The sequence below is a fragment of the Canis lupus genome, chromosome 15 (assembly GCF_011100685.1).
Source record: "Canis lupus familiaris isolate Mischka breed German Shepherd chromosome 15, alternate assembly UU_Cfam_GSD_1.0, whole genome shotgun sequence".
In the NCBI taxonomy this organism is placed as follows: domain Eukaryota; kingdom Metazoa; phylum Chordata; class Mammalia; order Carnivora; family Canidae; genus Canis; species Canis lupus.
This window is the reverse complement of record NC_049236.1, coordinates 51,016,486-51,038,239: the sequence shown is the minus strand read 5'-3', so window position 1 is coordinate 51,038,239 and position 21,754 is coordinate 51,016,486. Positions and strand designations below refer to the sequence as shown.

Below are 21,754 nucleotides of genomic sequence, written 5' to 3'. Positions count from 1 at the left end.
AAACATTTACAATTTCACTGCCTGTGCCACAGTGACACCAACTGGCCAGTCAAGATATGACAACTTAATGAACAATTATATTCAAGACTATATTTTTTAAAGTGTATTATGCAGTATGCTTTAAATAAAACCCATGTGATTTTATTTTATTTTAAAACAGAATTTTTTAAAAAAATTTTTCATTTATTTATGATAGCCACACAGAGAGAGAGAGAGAGGCAGAGACACAGGCAGAGGGAGAAGCAGGCTCCATGCACTGGGAGCCCGGCATGGGATTCGATCCCGGGTCTCCAGGATCGCGCCCTGGGCCAAAGGCAGGCGCCAAACCGCTGCGCCACCCAGGGATCCCTGATTTTATTTTTTAAAAAGATTTTATTTATTCATTTGAGAGAGAGAGAACAAGTGTGGGGAGAGGGGCAGAGGGAGAAGCAGTTTCCCCACTGAGCAGAGACCCTGATGCAGGGCTCAATCCCAGAATCCTGAGTTCATGACCTGAGCCAAAGGCAGATGCTTAACCCACTGAGCCACCCAGGCACACCATTATATGATTTTTTTTTTAATTTTTTTATTTATTTATGATAGTCACAGAGAGAGAGAGAGAGAGAGAGGCAGAGATACAGGCAGAGGGAGAAGCAGGCTCCATGCACCAGGGAGCCCGACGTGGGATTCGATCCCAGGTCTCCAGGATCGCGCCCTGGGCCAAAGGCAGGTGCCAAACCGCTGCGCCACCCAGGGATCCCTCCATTATATGATTTTAAACAACAAACAAGTATAAAGGAAGATATATGTAAGTGAAATACCTCAGAAAACTTTTATGCTCCAATTTTACAGATTTGTAAAGATGTTCTTTACAATTAATGCTAAATAATACATTTTCATACTTATTTTCCATATAAGCTTTTATCAATATTAAAATATCAACAGGGACATGAGATTAAATGCAATTTTCCTTTTATTGCTCAGGAAAATAAAGGATGGAAAGTAAGACAAAATTGAGGTAAATACATGCCTAAAAGATCTTGAGTATAATCTGTTCAAAATGGTCGAAAGATGCTTTTGAAATATTGTTTTCATTCATGGCTAAAGGAATCAAACAGCCAATTTTATTTTAATTCAAGGTTATTAACTATGTAAGAGACTCTCATGATGAATATTCTCTTAATAAGAGCAGGTACAAACAGAAACAAGTTTTATGATGTTGAATTTCTTCAGGGAGGTGAAGTGGGGTGTACTATTTCAAGTAGATTAGTGCTTCTTAAGGAACCCTTTCCCACAGGTAAAGTTCACATCCAATAAAAGGAGACCTCCAGGAGGAGAACATCCTTTTTCCTTCTCTTACCGCCCAATAGAAGTGAAATAACACTGCAGAGGAATGTCCAAAAAGAGTATTTGACGTTAACCAATGTGCAAACTTACAAAGCAGCAAGTTAGCTGGCTTTGACTGTAAGCCAAGAGCTTATACAGATATGTTATGGTTTAATTCACTTCACTCTAATAAGACTTGATTCTGAAGTTAACATCTGAAAGGATAAAAACAACTTTTTTCAGTGTCATTCAAAGGCATATAAAGGTTTTTTTGTCTCTTAAATCTTTTCTTTTTTTTTAAGATTTTATTTGGGGGAAAGAGCACAAGAGAGAGCAAGTGAGGGGAGAGGAAGAGGGAGAAGCAGACTCATCGCTCAGCATGGAGCCTGAGGTGAGGCTCAATCCCATGACCCTGAGATCATGACCTTCCTTTGAAATCGAGATTTGGACACTTAACTTACTTTGATCCGCCCCCGCCCACCCAGGTGTCCCCTTTTAAAAGATTATTTATTTATGAGAGAGTGAGAGAGAGCAGGCACGTGAGCATGTACGTGTGCACATGTGAATGGAGAAAGGGCAAAGGGGGAGGGAGAGAGAATCTCAAGCCAACTCCACACTCAGCACAGAACCCTATGCAAGGCTGATCTAAGGGCCCTGAGATCACGACCTGAGCTGAAACCAAGAGTCAAACACTTAACTGACTGAACCACCCAGGGAACCCAAAGGCAAATAAAGGTTCTTAAGTAAAGAGACACGAATAAGTTTACGACAACACAGAAAAAGAATAGAGGCAGAGGAATTAACTACCAGGTATTAAGGTTAAAGATAATACCTTTTTTAATGTAGTAATTAAATAACAGTGTGGTATTATTACAAGGATAAGAATAAAAGACCAAGGAATAAAACAGAGTCCAGAAATAGAACAATACATATCTGATTACCTAATTAATAGCAGAAGGTCCCAGTGCAGAAAGGATAGTCTTTTTAAAAAAACAGTGAATGGCAATTAGATAGTAATATGAGGGAAAAAAATGAACCTTGACTCCTACATCACACTACACACAAAAAATAATTCAATAAGAATCACAGAGTAAAGGGTGAGAAGCAAAACAAAAAGATGTTTAGAAGAAAACAGTATCTTCCTTATGCTAGGATACACAAAGATTTCTCAAAATGGTCAAAGTCACTAAAAGGAAACACTGATAAATTGGACTTCATTAAAAATTATGAACTTTTGTTCATCAAAATATACCATTTGCAGAGTGAAAAAGCAAGTTGCAGACTGAAAGGAAATATTTGAAATACACATATCCAAACAAATGACTTAAAGAATTTCTACAAATAAACTAGAAAAAGGCAATAGAAAAATGGGCGAAAAACTTGAAAAAGGGCTTCTTTATTATTTATTGATTTTGAAGATTTTATTTATTTACTCATGAGAGACACAGAAAGACAGGCAGAGACACAGGCAGAGAAGAAGCAGACTCCATGTAGGGAGCCCAATGTGGAATTCAATCCTGGGACTCCAGAATCACGCCCTGGGCCAAAGGCAGGCACTAAACCACTGAGCCACCCAGGCCTCTAGAAAAAGGGCTTCTTTAATAAAAGATAATATTCAAATGGTCAATAAGATTATGAAAATATGCTCAATGTCATTAGTCATTAGAGAAACACATAGAAAACCACAATGAGATACCATTATGCTTCCATCAGAATAGCTAAAATTAAAAGGTATGAGAATACTGGGACACCTGGGTGGCTCAGTGGTTAAAAGCATCTGCCTTCGGCTCAGGGTGTGATCCTAGAGTCCTGGGATGGAGTCCCATGTCAGGCTCCCTGCATGGAGCCTGCTTCTCCCTCTGCCTGTGTCTCTGCCTCTCTCTCTCTGTGTCTCTCATGAAAAAATAAAATCTTTAAAAAAAAAAAAAAGGTATGAGAATATTAAGATTTGGTAAGGATGTTTAACCACCAAAACTCTCACTCATTGCTGGTAGGATTCTCAACTGGTCCAAACACTGTGGAAAATTAGTTAACAATATCTACCAGAGCCAAATATCATGTATCTGGCAACTCTATTCTAGGGTATATGCCCAATAGAAATAGGTGATCATGTACACAAAAAGACCTGTACTAGAAAGGTCACAACAGTTTCATTCATAATAGCCACAGACTGGAAACAACCTAGGTATCCATCAACTGAAGAATGGATATATAAATTGTGGTATATTAACACAATGGAAAACTACATTACAATTAAAAGGAATGAAATACTGCCATAAGCAACAGTATGAATAAATGTCACAGAAATAATGTTGAGCGAAGCCAGGCAAAAAAGAATGCATACTGTATAATTCCATTTATTTGTAGTTCAGGAATAGTCAAAAGCAATCTACCATATAAAGTCAGAGTAGCAGAGAGTAGCCTGGGAAGGAGGGTTGTATATTGTCTAGAAGACGGCAAGAGAGACCTAGTTAAAGTCCTGGAAATGTTCTACAGCTAGATGTGGGTGGTGGTTCCACTTTGTGCCTGTTTTTTTTTAATTTATGATCTTACGGGTTTTTTTTTTTTTTTTTTTTTTTAAGATTTACTTACTTGAGAGAGAGAGAAAGAGAGAGAAAGAGAGAGAGAGACCAGGCAAGTGCACACACATGTGTGCAGGGGGTGGGGCAGAGGGGAGAAGCTGACTTCTCACTGAGCATGGAGCCTAATGGGATGTGATCTCACAACCCTGAGATCATAATCTGAGCTGAAATCAAGAGTCGGACACTCAACAGACTGAGCACATTCATTTGTGCTTTTTACTGTGTATAATAGCTATAGCTTAAAACAAAACTAAAACAGCAATATAAGAAAAAGAAGAGGCTTTCGGTGGCAGGTGAATCTCCAAAACAATGCAACATTTTGTATGTACTGCATTTTTCTTGGACAAAAGTCATTAGGCTGTCTATTAGAATCAACTCCCTGATGGCAGGTATTTTTGTCATTTTTATTTACTACTATATCTCCGTGCAAGGTATAAAACAGATACTCCATAAATATTTGAAGAACAAGGGGCGCCTGGGTGGCTCAGTTGGTTAAACGTCTGCCTTTGGCTCAGGTCATGATCTCAAGGTCCTAGGATTGAGGCCCACATTGGGCTCCCTGCTCAGTGAGGAGCCTGCTTCTCCCTCTACCTCTGCCTCTCCCCCACCTTCATTTGTGCTTTCTCTCTAATAAATAAAAACATTTTAAAAATGCAGAATAAGTTTGCAAAATGAGCTGTTCCCAAAAGTAAATTGAAGCAATCATTAACTAAAATATTGGTATAATGAATTATCTGATTTAACAGAAGTTTATAAAGTGATTGCTAGAATCTAATGATGGTAGCATGAATTAGATTATACAGGTTTGTCTTAGTACTTTCAAACACAAGAAGACTAAAACCAGAAGTGAAAATTTCCTTTGTGTACTCATATTTTAAGGTCTCTTCCTTCTATGAATCATTCTATATTAGGCCACAGGGGCTTAGAAACCAAGTTAAAACACGTGCAATTAAAATAAACCTCAACTTTGAAGAAACACTGATTGCTTCCCAAAAAATTGCTGAGGCAAAAATAAGTGAAATCCAGTGAATTTACTAAAATCAATTAAAACAATCTACCTAAAACTGGTTTCTCCTCAACCCTAGCGGTCATTTGATAATGTCTGGAGACATTTTTGTTTGTGAGAGAGTGCTACTGGCATCTAATAGGATCAGGCCAGGGATGCTGTTAACCATCCTATATGCAGAGGTCAACCCTCTACAACAAGGAATTTATCCAGCCCAAAATGTCAGTGCTGAGATTGAGAAATCATGATCTAAAATATCACATTAAAATAAAAAAATTTAAAAAATAAAGGATTTTGTTTTTAAGCATATGAACTAAAGAGTCCTATTTAAACTATAAACTAATTCAAATTTCTTTCAACTATCACTTTGTCAAAAATATGAACACTATATTTTTTTATTTTTTTAAAATACTTTATTTATTTACTCATGAGAGACAGAGAGGGGCGGGGGGGCAGAGACACAGGCAAGGGAGATGCAGGCTCCATGCAGGAAGCCCAATGTGGGACCTGATCCCGGGTCTCCAGGATCATACCCTGGGCCAAAGGCAGGTGCCAAACTGCTGACCCACCCAGGGATTCCGAACACTATATTTTTAAAGTTAAAGTTGTACAGAAGCACCTGGGTGACTCACTTGGTTAAGTGTCCAACTATTGGTCTCAGGATCATGAGTTCAAGTCCCACTTCGGAAAAAAATAAAGTTGTACATATGTATCAAATGTAATATAAAGGGATATTTAATGTAAATATCTCCAGAGATAACCATCACTATCATTTCTAAGACTATCCTAGGCATATCGCTTACTTTATTTCATTTAATATCAATATCCCCATGAAAGTAAGATTCTCATTTATAATGATTAGAAACAAAAACTAGAAGAGATTAAATAAATACTTGCCTAGGGTTACACTGCTAGAAATGGCATAGCGGAAATGTGCACCCAGATTATCTCCAAACCCATAGTGTTTCCATATGATACACTAAATTTTTCCTTCTCTTTTTTTTTTTTTATATTTTATTTATTTATTCATGAGAGACATAGAGAGAGAGAGGCAGAGACACAGGCAGAGAGGAAGCAGGCTCCATGCAGGGAGCCCGATGCGGGACTCGATCCTCGGTCTCCAGGATCACGCCCTGGGCCGAAGGCAGGCGCCAAACCGCTGAGCGACCCAGGGATTAACCTCTTTTTTTTTTTTTTTTAAGATTTTATTTATTCATGAGATACACACAGAGAGAGAGAGAGGCAGAGATACAGGCAGAGGGAGAAGCAGGCTCCATGCAGGGACCCTGATGTGGAACTCGACCCCAGGTCTCCAGGATTACGTCCCAGTCTGAAGGCAGCGCTAAACCGCTGGGCCACCGGGGCTGCCCAACACACTAAATTTTAATTTCAAATGAGAGGCAAATCAAAATTAAAAGCATCTCAAGATTCATTTTCCACTGAGTCAATATGCCACTTTAGAAAGTATACAGCAAATTCAGGAGAAGCCTTTAGAAAGTAAACAGCAAATTCAGGAGAAGTCTGTTTAGGAATTACATACTAAGGACACATAAAAAACAAATCAGTGCCAATTTTTGAAAGGTTAATCTAAAGTTAATATTTTTTCTTATCACAAATAAAACTAAATAGTTTTATAAAGTTATATGCCAAAGTCATCAGATACACTCTTGCTCTGGTCATAAAAAGAATTACTAATGAGAACATTAAAGCCTAAATGCTTACTGGCTGAGGGCTTAATCTTAACAAATCACTAACATGACCCACCTAGTTATCCCTACATGGTAACAATAGATTCTTAACACTTCAGCCAATCTCAGAAAATATTCCTATATTAAATGCTATTACTTTCTTCTTAACATTTAAGGCCTTAGCATGATTCTTTGTATTAAGAGAAAGAAAAGTATTACCCTATTAAAGCCATGTTCACGAGAGTCATCAACTTCTCCATTACTAGTCACTGGAATTTCTGCTGCTGAATTTTTGGGAGATTCTTGAGCCATGCTAGACTCCTAGAAAAAAAACAACAAAAAAAAAAAAAAAGAGAAGAAGAAAAGAAAGATTAGAAACAGTTGTAAATAACACTAAATCATAAAGGCAGATATTCAAGACTATTCATGTTTATAGCACTTAAAAGCCACTATTATAGCATTTAAAAAAATAATTACAACACGTAATAAACATGACACTAATCTAATAAAAAAAGCATCTGCCCTTTAAAACTGCAATCAACTTAAAATTTCTTGTTTAAAAATAAGTTACTTGTAGATCCCAGTGGGCAACAGCCTTGCCTCACAAATAGTGTTATGATAGACTACCAGCTACAATTGAAAAAAAGTATCACAGAAAGCCAAACTTGATTTTTAATTCCACGACAGCAACTCTACTTATCCTGTTGTACATAATGGGATTCTAGGTCAGCTTTTCTACAGAGTTTCCCCGATAGAACAAAAACTTTTCAATCTCTACACTAGTCTTACACTCTGGTTTTACTGTTCTAAAAGTCAAATAATGTTTGGGGTGCCTGGGTGGTTCAGTTGATTAGGCATCTGCTTTCAGCTCAGGTCATGATCTCAGGGTCCTGGGATCAAGCCCCACATTGGCTCCCTCTTAGAGGGGAATCTGCTTCTTCCTCTCTCCTCTGTGCCTCCCCCCTACTCAAGCTCTAATAAATAAAATTTTAAAAATAGTGTTTAAAAATAAACTCCTAAAAAAAATAAAAATAAACTCCTTAATTTTATAACCATTATTTTCTATAAAATGTAAATTTATTTCAGAAACTTAATATGGTTAATCAGCAACAGAAAGTTCTTTATTTTTTTATAATAAATTTATTTTTATTGGTGTTCAATTTACCAACATACAGAATAACACCCAGTGCTCATCCCGTCAAGTGCCCCCCTCAGTGCCCATCACCCATTCACCCCCACCCCCCGCCCTCCTCCCCTTCCACCACCCCTAGTTCGTTTCCCAGAGTTAGGAGTGAAAGTTAATTCTTGTTGGTAAAAACTCTCCTTGTTCCAACTGCACATGCTTGTAAAAAGCATATGTGGCTACAAGTTAAAATGAGAATTTTATACTGGTAAAGGATTTTTTTTTTCTGGTAAAGGATTTTAAAAATGATCTATTTTTCCTCATTCTAAAAATTAAAAAACTTCAGAGTAAATAGCTAAACCATTTATTTCACTTTTCACAGAGAACAGGTGCCATTCTCTACTCCCAGCCCCCCTCCCTTTTAAACCAATAATGGCTTTAGAAGTGTTAGACACACACTCCCACACACTTTTAACAATAGTGCCCACTAAAATAAAGACTTTGACAAAAGTATGTTAGAAACACAATTGATATTTAACAGTATGTGTTCTAATGTTCAAACGTGAATCCAGCTGCTACCTCTGAATCTGCACTGTACAGAATTACCAAAACTAAACCAAACTAAAATATATGTGTGTGTGGGTGCCTAGCTGCCTCCGTGGGGTAAGCATCTGCCTTTGGCTCAGGTCATGATCCCAGGGTCCTGAGATGGAGCCCTACCTGAGGATCCCGGCTCAGGGGGAGCTTGCTTTTCTTTCCCCCTCTGCCTGATGCTTCCCCTGCTTGTGCTCTGTCAAATTAAAAAAAAAAAAAAAAAAAAAGTATGTGTGTGTGTGTATGTGTTTAATGTACAGACTTGAATCTACTGCCAAGAGTATTAAGAGGTTCTTTGATTTTCTCTAGAAGAATTTTTTTAAAGATTAAAATAATTAAGTGCTGTCATACTTAGCTTATGCATTACTCATTTTGTTTTTAAGGAGTTAAGGACAGGATCAAGGCCAAGAACCTTTAAAAAAAACCTGCACTATACTTTTGTAATTTAGGGAATTCTATTACAGTAAGTCATACTACTAAAAGCAAGCACTAATGCAAATAGGTTTGTGGCCTAGTCTTTACTTTGATGAAACAAAAAGGTCTTATTAATATATTGAATGATACCTAACAATATTTTTCATATGGTGTGTATATCATTAAGTATGTGAGATAGAAGATATTGTCAAGTATATGAAGGCAGGACTTAAAGTACTCTATTAACAGTACTACGGACCAGCAATGCTCAAACTTTTGGCCTCAGGACCCCTTTACATTCTTAAAAATCATCAAGTACTCCCAAAAAGCTTTTATTTATGTGGGTTATATCTATCAATCTTTACTGTATTATAGAGTAATGCTATAAATTTTAAAAGTATTTATTAATCCATTTTAAAGATGTCAAATTGAAATTGGTTAGGCCAATGAAAAAAGAACTTTCAAAATAATGTAAAATCCTGCTAATATCACTTAAAACATTTCACAGAACACTTACTTATTTCCTTGCATTCTTTTTTTTTTTTTTTAAGATTTTATTTTATTTACTCATGAGAGATACAGAGCAGGAGAGAGAGAGGCAGAGACACAGGCAGAGGGAGAAGCAGGCTCCATGCAGGGAGCCCAACGTGGGACTCGATCCCGGATCTCCAGGATCATGCCCTGGGCTGCAGGCGGCGCTAAACTGCTGTGCCACCCGGGCTGCCCTTTCCTTGAATTCCTAAATAGATCATAAAAAATACTGATCTTTTTTTTTTTTGATTTTTTTTTTTTTTAAGCTGTGTTTCAGAGCTTCGGGAGACTGGTTGTCCCTCTCCCTCTGCTCCCCCACTGCATGCATGGTCTCTTTCTCTGCCCTGCTCCCCCAATTAATCAATCATAAGTAATAAAGAAGATATAGGTGGATGCTGTGTTGAGTGGCTCAGTTACTCCCTCTGGGACCAAAGCCCTCAAAGCCTGACACCACGCTCAATCTAAGATCATGACCTGAGCCGAAATGAGTTGGTTGCTCAACTGACTGAGCCACCCAGGCCCCCCTAAAGTAGTATCTGTTTTAAAAGAACTTGAAATGTCTTGTTTAGAGGATATCTGACTACTTTATGCATAAATTTACAGAAATTCACTGATCTCTACTAGAGAAACACTTTTATAGTCCCCAGTTACAGGAATGGCCACTAACTGAACCAGAGAACCAGTGACACTAGGCTGGCTGATCCACAGTTCACACAACCTAAAAGACCAGGTCAGAAAAGTATTGCCCAGCAGAAGAAAGAGAAATTTCCTGAGCTAATCAGACTCATTTGAAGTGTAAGTTAGGAATGCTCAGGGCAGCCCAGGTGGCTCAGCGGTTTAGGGCCGCCTTCAGCCCAGGGTGTGATCCTGGAGTCCAGGGATCGAGTCCCACACCAGGCTCCCTGCATGGAGTCTGCTTCTCCCTCTGCCTGTGTCTCTGCCTGTCTCTCTCATGAATAAATAAATAAAATCTTAAAAAAAAAATTAGGGATGCTCAGAGAATTAGTCACCTGGGGTATTGGAAGACAAATGAGAGCAGAAGAGAAAGAGTTATGTTGATGACAGGTCACAGCTTAAAAATTCACAAACTCTAGTAAAGAAATGTTAAACTTATCAAAGTTTATTGACAGTGTTATCTGTGTCTGGTTCTTCCTTTCTGAATTATGACCTTATGAAAATCTTCTGTTCTTGGATTTTTAAAAAATTGTGGTAAAAAACGCATAACATACAATTTATCATCTTAATCATTTTTTAAAAAGATTTATTTGAGAGAGGGAGATAGAGATTATGAGAGAGATAGCGAAAAAGAGCACATGCAGGGGAAAGAGGGAAAAGCAGACTCCCTGCTGAGCAGGGAGCTCAATCACGACCTGAGCTGAAGGCAGATGCCTGATTGAGCCACCCAGGCGCCCCCATTTTAATCACTTCTAAGTGTACAGTTCAGTAGTATTAAATATAGTCACACTACTGTAGACTCTCCAGAACTTTTTCATCTTACAAAACTGAAACTCCACATACATTAAACAACTCTGCATTTCCCTCTCCCCCAAGCCCTTGGCAAGCATCATCCTACTTTCTGTTTCTATGAATATGACTATTTTGGATACCTTATCAGTGGAATCATATAATATTTGACTTTGTGACTGGCTTATTTCACTTAGCATAATGTCCTCAAGATTCATCCATGTTGCAACATATATCAGAATTATCACCTTTTTATTTTATCACCTTTTTATTTTATTTTATTTTTTAAAAATATTTTATTTATTCATGAGAGACAGAGAGAGAGAGAGGCAGGCAGAGACAGGCAGAGGGAGAAGCAGGCTCCATGCAGGGAGCCTGATGTGGGACTTGATCCCTGGACTGCAGGATCACGCCGAGCCGAAGACAGATGCTCAACCGAGCCACCCAGGTGTCCCCTGAGCACCTTTTTATATGCTTGTTGGCCATGTGTATATCATCTCTGGAGAACTGTCTATTGAAATCCTTTGACCATTTTCTAAACTGGGTTGTGTTTTTATCATTGAATCATAGGAGGAAACTGAATTTCTATATTCTGGATATTAACCATATTGGAAATATGGCTTGCCAATATTTTCTCCCATTCCATAGGCTGCCTTTCCGCTCTGTTGATTGTGTCCTTTGATGCACAGACATTTTCAATTTTGATGTAGTTCAATTTGTCTATTTTTACTTTTGTTTCCAGTGCTTCTGGTATCTTATTTAGGAATTCTTTGCCAAATCCAATGTCATGATAGTTTCCCCCTGCATCTTCTTCTAAAAATGTTTATAGTTTTAGGTCTTATATTTAGATCTCTGATCCTTTCTGAGCTGATTTCGTATATAAGGGTCCAAATTCATTCTTTTGCATGTGGGTAATTCAGTTTCCCAGCACCATCTATTACTGAATACTTTCCTTTTTCCATTGAATGTTCTTGCCATCTTGGATTCTTTTGAGATTCCTACTTTCCTCATTGCTACTGCATTCTTACAATATACCCAGATTACTTGTGGCTGTTGGAATTAAGTGTCTGCTTCTTGCAAATAAGAGACACTAGTTATTTGGTCTCTAATTGAATCTGGAAGACTGAGTTAGCTATCTAAATAATCATCACTCTTTCAAACCGTAAGATATATTCTTTTTTTTTTTTAAAGATTTTATTTATTTATTCATGAGAGACAGAGAGAGAGGCAGAGACACAGGCAGAGGGAGAAGCAGGCTCCATGCAGGGAGCTTGATGTGGGACTTGATCCTGGGACTCCAGGATCATGCTCTAGGCCAAAGGCAGGCACCAAATCGCTGAGCCACCCAGGTGTCCCATAAGATATATTCTTACTTTCTTCTCCCTAAAAACAGCAGGTGATTCAACAGGTGTTTACTATCTTCTAGGTAATGTACATAGGATAAAACAAAAATAGAAATCAGGTCTTAGGCTTACATAAACTGTACTGTAGACAAAAAAAATAATTATAATACAGTGGGGGTGAACACCAGAGGGAAGCACTTAAAACGGTTTTATTTATTTATTCATTTATTTATTTATTTTATTCATTTATTCATGAGAGACAAACACACACATACACAGAGGCAGAGACACAGGCAGAGGGAGGAGCAGGCTTCATGCAGGGAGCCCAATGTGGGACTCGATCCCGGGACTCCAGGATTACGCCCTGGGCCGAAGGCAGGCGCTAAACTGCTGAGCCACCCAGGGATCCCCAGCACCAAGCGGTGAGCACTAAGAGGGAAAACTTAATAAGCAATGGTATTTAAGCTGAATCTTTTAGGATAACAGATTGGGACACAGAAAAGGAAAGATTCTAAAAGGAATAATAGCAGCATAGTAGGAAAAGAGTTTGGTATATTCTAGAAATTGCAAGTAAAGCAACTTTGCTGAATGGTGATTACCCATTCATATACTCACTGGTTCAACTAATTTACTGAGCACTTTAATGTGCCAGGCACAAGTTCAGACACACAGAACAGAGTGGTGAACAAAACAGACCCTCATAGAGCTTACATTCTTGTTGGTGAAAAAACAAATAAATATGCCTATCATACAATCATAAGTGTTAATGGGCATGTATATGTACACATATGTTCATGCATGTGCAGTTTTAAAAAGGCTAGGGGAACATCAGAAGTTATTAACATTTTTGTAAGACCTGAATAAAGTGAGGGAGTAAGTCATGCAAATATTTGGGAGTACAACATTCTAGGCGAGGGAATAGTAAATACAAAGACAAAAAGTTGAAAAGAAGCTCAGCTTTGCAGGCAAAGACAGTAGGCCATGTGGCTTGAGGGGAGGATAAGGGAAGAAGAAAGGAAATGTCAAGAGACAGCCAGGGGCAAGAACATGTGTGGCTTTAGAGACCATCATAAGAACCCATATTTTATTTTCAGTGATATAAACCACTTGAGGGTTCTGAACCTAAGAATGAAATGATCGGACTTACATTTAAAAGGAACACTCTTTTCCTGCTGCATTGAATTAAACTATAAGTGGACAAAGGCAGCAGCAAAGAGAATAAGCAGGAGGCTAACAATAATCTAACCAAGAGATGATGGTGGCCTAGAAAGTCAACGCAGCTTTATTAATATCTGTTTTAGTCAAAGCTTCATTAACATAGCTAAGAGGAACATTTCATAATGATAAAAGGATCAATTCATCAGGAATATATAATAACCAGATATATGTATGTTTGTCCCAATAACAAAATTTCAAAATAAATGAAACAATGACAGAATTAAAAGGGAGAAACACAGAAGTCCATAATCACAGATTTTACCACCAATCTCATAGCAATTGAAAGAACTAGACAAAGAAAATTTGCATAGACATAGAAGATCTGAACACTATCAGCCACCTTGACTTTTATAGAACAGTAAACTCAATAATGTTAGGATACATATTATTTTCACACAAATATGACACGTTTAGCAAAATAGATATTTAGAGCATAAAATAAGCTTCAATAAATTTTAAAATACTAAAACCATATAGTATATGTACTTTGACCACAGCAGAATTAAATTACTATCAATCATAAGATATCCATGACCACATCACCAAAATTTGGAAATTAAATAACACATCTAAATAATTAATGGGACAAAGAAGAAATTAGCTTTAAATGCTGATATTTTAACAAAAAAATCTTAACCCAATGATATAAGGATGCACGTTAAGAAAACAAAAAAAAAGAGCAAATTAAACTCAAAGTAAGCAGTATGAAGGAAATAATAAGGAAATAAACACCAAAAATCAAGGAAATAGTACAAAAACTGGCCTAATACTTCAATAAGCTTAAGCTCATGAGAAACGAAGAGATGAAATCTTGCATGGAAGAGGAGATTTCAATGACAGCTAAGTACATGTACAATATGATTAGTTCACAAACAAGGAGAACGAGAGATGCAGAGGACATTATTGGAACAATTGTGGGTTAAACAATAGCACTGTGTCAATTTTCTAATTATATAATTTTGATAAATGTACTGAAGTTATGTAAGAGAAAATCCTTGTTCTTAGGAAAAAAGGGACAAATATTTGTAAATCACTCTCAAATATGAGAGTTGTACTCTCAAAAAGGAAGTTGTATATACAGAGAGAGAGACTGTTCAAGTAAATGGGACAAAACAACAGTTGGTGAATTTAGATAAAGAGTTAAAGCTTTCAGTATAGTATCTTATCAAAAGCTTTTAAAATAAAAGTAACAAGGAAGCTATAAAAATATGCAGCACGCTATCATAATGGGCTTCATACTGCCAGACAAGTGTGGACTTCATTTTGAAAAGGATTAGGAAAAAAGCAGCAAGAGAGCTTGATCATTTATTTTAGAGAATAGTCTCATGGGAGATTAGACTGAGGGGAAAGAAGGAAAGACTCCATATAGAAAAACTAATTAAGGGGAGACTCCACATAGAAAAACTAATTAAGGAGGATCCCTGGGTGGCTCAGCGGTTTAGCTCTTGCCTTAGGCCCAGAGTGTGTGTGATCCTAGAGTTCCGGGATGGAGTCCCACGTCGTGCTTCTGCATGGAGCCTGCTTCTCCCTCTCCCTCTGTCTCTGTCTCTCTTTCTGTGTCTCTCATGAATAAATAAATAAAATCTTAAAAAAAAAATCTAATTAAGACACTACTTTACAGTTCGAATAAGAACTAATAATGATCTAAATTAAGATTGTGGGAATAGAAAAAGGTGGATTCAAGAGTTATTTAAAAAGAGGGGTGCCTATGTGACTCAGTCAGTTGAGCATCTGACTCTTGATTTTGGCTCCGGTCATGATCTCAGAGTGAGATCCGGAGATCAAGCCCCGAGCTGTGCTCTGGGCTCAGTGTGGAGTCTGCTTGAGATTCTGTCTCCCTTTCCTTCTGCCCCTCCTGCTTGTGTGCATTCTCTTTCTCTCTTAAAAAAAAAAAAAAAAAAATCTTAAAAAAAAGGGGGGGGGCAGAAGAGACAGAGTGACTGGATTGTGGAAGACAAAAAAGTAAAAACCATCTAGGATGATTTATGCCTTTTCCTGCCCCATACCCAATTTGTGGTTTGGACAATTAGAAAGACAAATATGTCATTCACCAAAGTGGGAAAAGGAGAGGTTTATTTGGCTTTGAGAGGGTCAGAAAATGAGTTTGTGTTGTAGACATTCTGAATTTGAGAATGTTTGTGGGGTATGTAAGTCCACTAGCACATCGGGAATTTCAAAATGCAAGTCTGAACACATTAGGTCTGGGAGTTAACAATATAGGGATGTAGGATGGCATGGACTGATAAGAGGGAGAAGAGAAACTGAAGAGAAGCATCCAATGGAATATTAAGGGGTAGAGGGTAATGCAAAAGAGATGAAGAAGAGGGTAAAAGAGTTCATGATGCAGACACAGCAGAGAAAATTATAACAGTAAAACTATGTATTGTTTTAGTGTATAACATGCTCTGAAAATGAAAAGTATGATAAACTAATACCACTTTATGCCATAAAGCAGGTAACAGGAATATTCATTTGCCAAAAGATATACAAATATTCTGGTTATTACCTGTTCACTTTCTTATCCACAAAGAATGACCTATTTTTAGAAACATCATTTACTAAACCTTACAGAAGTGAAAATTAATAACTAATACACAAGTTGGTAGAAGAGGGCTCAAAACCAAAAACTCCATGTCCTCTCCCTGAACAAAAACCATTCATAGTATTTCACTCATGCTTTAAACTGAAATTGAATTTGAATTTAAATTTAAATTTAAATTTAAATTTAAATTAAACACTCAAAATAATTATACAAAAGGCTTTGGGGAATAATTATGACCTTTAGAAATAAAATTAGACTCTCTTCTGTTCTAAGATTCCTGTTATTTAAGGTTTGTTATGGTCAGATTGTTTGTATCCCCCACTCCTCAAATTCACATGATAAAATCCTAATACCCACTGTGATGGTATTAGGAGGTGGGTCTGATAGGAGCTGCTTGGGTCAAGGTGTTTAGAGTCCTCATGAATGGGATTAGTGTTCTTAGAGACCCAAAAGAACTCTTTAGAAGAGGGCTTTCACCAGAACCTGATTTTGCTGGTATCTGATCTTAAACTCCCAACCTTCAGAACTGTGAGAAATAAATTTCTGTTGTTTATAAGCCACCCTATCAGTGTTTTGGTCTAGTAGCCAGAACAGAGTAAGACAAAGTCCTTCACAATAGGGTCCAATCAACTTTTCAGGCTTCATGTCTCATAACATTTACCCTTCTAAAGATCTACTAAATCTGCTTGCAGTTTCTGGAATGAAATGCACTCTGCTTTTGTGAACATTTGTTCAAATGGTTTCCAATGTTTAAAATGTTCTTCCATCTTCATATCTAATAACATCTTGCCCATAATTTAAGACTCAAATGTTAGCTCTTTAAAAACTTATTCCAGAGCCTTGGAAAGACAGCACGATATAATGAGAAGGAATAAGGACTTCGAAATGAGACTTAAGTTAAAATACCAGATCTACAATATGGTAGTTATTTTGTGATCTTTGTTACTTAATCTTATTTTTCTTATGCATACAAATTAAAAAAAAAATACGCATCTCAGATAATGCTTGAGGGAGGATGTATTCAAAGCACTTATAAAGAGTACCTAGCCCATAGTAAGCATTCACTGAATAAAAGATGCTTCTAATACTGTGCCAGTAAATGTTTAACAACCAGTTTTCCAAATTAAAAATAATAAATTTTAGGGGTGCCTGGGTAGCTCAGTTGCTTAAGCATCCAACTCTTGATTTCGGCTCAGGTTGTGATCTCAGAGTTGTGAGATGAAGCCCTGTTTTGGGCTCCAAGCCTGCTTAAGATTCGCTCTCTCCTTCTCCCTCTGCTTCTCCTGCTGGCGTAATAATGTATAGGCTCTTCCTATCAGGAATACAAGGTACTCTCTCCCTTTTCGCTGGGGTCTACAACTGATGATGAATGGTAGGGCGTAAGAACTCTCACTCTGGCCTCCCACCTCCATTTTAGTGAGGCTTCCTATATTAATTTTCAGGGAGTCAATACTCCCCTATGGCAATTTCAAGCTTCTAACATGTCTAGAGATGGGAAGAGATGTGCACTAGCACATCATTATATAGTATTTCCATTAGAGAAACACCATAAACACAAATAATCTCAAGAGCACAGCTAATAGTGTGAAGTACAGTAAAATATTTAGGAACTGACAAGTTTTGAGTTATTTACTGTTTTTAATATATATCTTTACTATAAATTTATAAATCTTTATTTTCAGATAATGCCTGTATTTAAGAACTGGCTTATAAAATTCTCAGAAATTTAACAAACAGGTCAGTAGGAATTTAACAAACAGGTCAGTACATACCTGACCCACCCTTACTGTATTATCTCCAAGTCAGAAAATAAGTACTGGGCACACATATTATACAGTTCAATCTCTGGAAACAATGATGAGATATAAACTTTAAAGAATTTTTAAAAATCCAATATATGGATATCATACACCTTATTATAATGTTATTTGTTTGGAGATGATCTAAAACCATCCTCATGTGGCAGACCTATGTATCTACAGGAGATTAGATTTACTACGATATTCATTAACAAAAAGGTAAACACATTTTATTCACTTTTTATTTTATAAAGCAACAACAAAGTCATGCCTTTTCTTCCTACGTTCTTTTTTTTTTATTTTTTTAAGATTTTATTTATTTATTAATGAGACACAGAGAGAGAGAGGCAGAGACACAGGCAGAAGGAGAAGCAGGCTCCATGCAGGGAGTCCAACGTGGGACTCGACCCCGGGTCTCCAGGATCACACCCTGGGCTGCAGGCAGGCGCCAAACCGCTGAGCCACCCGGACCACCCTCTTCCGACGTTCTAAATTCATATGATAATTAAGGAGAGCAAAGCTGAGCAAATACTACACGACTGGGATACTGCTTTGTGTGCTGACAGTAAAAGTGCATTTATTTTTACAGTAAATTATTTTCTTGACTCACATGTACTAGAATGCACTTTAAAAGCAGAATTAGCCTTGTAACATGAAGAGAAATGCAAAACCAAAATAACGAGTCCAGAACTGACCCTGAGAGTTAATATATTCTACAACCAAAAACATGCAACTGGATACTAGCTTCTTAAGTCTTTTCAGTGGATCAAACTGGGGATAAATTAACATAGCATATATCTAACAAAGATTTTATTTATTCATGAGAGATACAAAGAGGTAGAGACGTAGGCAGAGGGAGAAGCAAGCTCCCTCCGGGGAGCCCGATGTGGGATTTGATACCGGGACTCTGAGATCATGTCCTGAGCCGAAGGCAGACACTCAACCAACAAGCCATACAGGCAGGCGTCCCTAATAAAGATTTTATAGTTGAGTGTTTCATCCCTAAAAGGTATACAGCAAAACCCTGAAAAGTTTCATTCATATATGCCAATGATTCTCAACCTTCTCTCCATCTTAGAACTAAGGTGAGAGCTTTTTAAAAAATACCACCACAGAGCAGAGAGGCTTGGGAAATTGGTGGAGTAGGAGGATCCTAAAATCATCTTGTACCACATTTAAAACTAGGTATCACTTACATCCAAGTAAATAAACTGGAGACCCATCTGAAGATTGGCATAACAAATTCCACAACTAAATGTAGAGGAACCATATTGGAGAGGTTAAAAAGGACAGAAACAGTGGTCTGGAGCTGCCAGCTTGGAGAGGGGGAAATGTCAGAAAGCTCAATTGAAAACCAGAGAGGCTTAATTCCATGAGTTTGTATAGCCATAGGACTTGGGAGCCTGGAACTTTAACAGTCAGCTGACTTTGCCCTGGGCAAACTTGAAGGGAGTGTGCTGGGGGACTTCTTCGGGCACAAAGGAGTTGGCAGGTGCCATTTTCCTCCTCTGCCCCCAGCATAAACACAGAGCCGCCTGAGGGAGGGGGTGCTGCACAGACACTTGCTACCTAACCTGTTAGCAGTGTGTTTTCAACAAGTTTTCCAGAGACATACCCACTCCACGCTTGTTGGCCTGGACCCTGAGGGCAGTGCAACTTATGCTAATGTGGCATGCACAGGCATTGTAACTGGGCACCGTATGCACAGATGCCACACCACTAGCCACTGCAGCTGCAGTGCACTGCTGCACCCCCAGGGATCCTGCCTAGGACAAGTGGTTTGATGCAAACTTTGCTAACACCATGGTTCTGACCCCAAGCCCTTCTATGGTTATGCCTCCCTAGAGCCAGCTGCCTGGGTCTCACTAACATCACAGACAGCAAGCACACCCCCCAACAGGCAGGGAGTCAGGGAAGATGTCTGAACTAAAATGAAAAGCAATAGACACAATAGCAGGATGCCAGAAACACACAGAGGAGGCTCCCCTGAAATGCCAGATTCTGGTGAACAGAGGACACTGTACTGCAGGGCATTACAAAATCTCTTCTTCATAAAACCACTACTTTCAAGAGATGACTTTCCTAACATAGAGAACACAAGTAGAAAAAAATGAAGAGACAGAGAAATACATCCCAAATGAAAGAATAGGACAAAATTCGCAACAGGAGAACTAAGTGAAACAGAAATAAGTAATATGCCTGATACAGAATTTAAAGTAATGATCATAGAAGACTTCAGAAAAGGCTGTCAGAAAAGGCTGTGAGGACATTAGAGACCTTTGATGAAAAAAATTAAAAAAATAACCTACCACAGTTGAAGAACTCAATAAATGAAATTAAAAATACAATAGATGGAATAAGTAGTAGGCTACAGGAAGCAGAGAAATGTTATCAGTGACCTGGAGGATAGAGTAATGGAAAGCAATCAAGTTGAACAGGTGGAGACAAACAAATACTATATAATAGAACAGACTTACAGAATTCTGTGACTCCATCAAGCATAATAATAATATTTTCATTACAGGAATCCCAGAAGGAGAAGAGAAAGGGGGGCAGAAAATGTATTTGAAGAAATAACAGCTGAAGACTTCCCAAATCTAAAGAGGGAAACAGAAATATATATTCAGAAATCACAGAGATCTCCAAATAAATTTAACTCAAGGAGGTCCCCACCAAATGCATATTGTAACTAAAACAGCAAAAAATAGTGATAATGAAAGAATTTAAAAGTCTGCCAGAGAAAAGGAGAGAGTAACATATAAAGGAAATTCCATAAAGCTATGAGCTGATTTTTCCCCAGAAACTTAAGTCAGGAGAGAGTGCCATGATACATTCAAAGTGCTCAAAAGAAAAAAAAATCTGCAGTGAAGAATACTTTATCTAGAAAGGCTATCATTCAGAATAGAAGGAGAGATAGTTTTTCTGACAAACAAAAGTTAAAAGAACTCATGACCACTAAATCAGCCCTACAAGAAAGGTTACAGGGGACTCTGTGAGTGGAAAACAAAAAACAGAAATGTGAGAAAAATAGGAAGCACAAAAGAAAAAGAAAAGTATAAAAATCACAAGCACAAAATGAAAAAATGTAAAATATGATACCAAATATCCAAAACATGGAGGAGAGAGAAGAATGAGTTCAAATTTAGGCAACCATCAGCTTAATACTGACTGCTATATGCAGAAGATATATACAAATTGGTATCCACAAAGTAAAAATCAGTGAAGGATATACAAAAAATAAAGTGTAAGGAATCTAAGTATATCACTAAAGAAAACCAGCAAACCATGAAAACGTAAGCATCAAAAAAAAAAAAAAAAAGACAAGTAACAAAATGGCAATAAATACATATCTATCAATAATTACTTTGAATATAGATTAAATATGCTATATCAAAAGACATAGGGTCACAGATTAAAAAAAAAAAAAAAAAAACTCACGATGCAGGGGTGACCAGATGGCTGAGTTGGTTAAGCATCCAACCCTTGATCCAATCCCCCCAATCATGATCAGCCCAGGTCATGATCTCAGAGTCGTGAGATCAAGCCCACAACAGGCTCCATGATGGGCATAAAGCCTCCTTAAGATTCTTTCTTTCTCCCTCTGCTTCCCCCACCCCACTGCTTGTGATATCTCCTTTCTTTCTCTTACTAAAAAAAAAAAAAAAAAAAAAAAAAAAAATCCCAAAAAGAAAATAAGTCCCATCTATAGACTGCCTACAAGAGACTCATTTCAGACCTAAAGACAACCTGCAGGTTGACTGAGGGGATGAAGAAACATTTATCATGCAAATGGATGTCGAAAGAAAGCCAAGATAACAATACTTATATCAGACAAAACAGACTTTTAAACAAAGACTATAACAAGACACAATGAAAGACACTTAAAGGAAACAATCCAACAAGAAAATATAACAATTGTAAAAATTTATGCACCCACCATGGGAGCACCCAAATACATAAAACAGTTAATAATAAACATAAAGGAACTAATCAATTGTAATAGAATAATAGTAGGGGACTTTAACACCCCACTTACATTGATGGACACTTTATCCAAACAAAAAATCAACAAGGAAACCACGGCTTTGAATGACACAGTGGATCAGATGGATTTAACTGATATATTAAGAACATTCCATCCTAAA

General features: G+C 37.5%; 1 protein-coding gene across 10 annotated transcripts in view; it reads right to left on the bottom strand.

Annotated features, from left to right (window-relative positions):
* The window catches only part of ARFIP1 (ADP ribosylation factor interacting protein 1), a 137,917-nt gene that overhangs the window by 77,332 nt on the left and 38,831 nt on the right, over positions 1-21,754 (bottom strand). For all 10 annotated transcript variants that reach the window (XR_005370906.1, XM_038559050.1, XM_038559042.1 and 7 more), the window contains one exon: positions 6,801-6,902. Coding sequence is in view for 9 of the 10 variants with exons in the window: in XM_038559050.1 (XP_038414978.1) it covers positions 6,801-6,902 (102 nt within the window). In the remaining variant the exon portion in view is untranslated. Of the gene's footprint in view, positions 1-6,800; positions 6,903-21,754 lie in introns of those variants that run through there.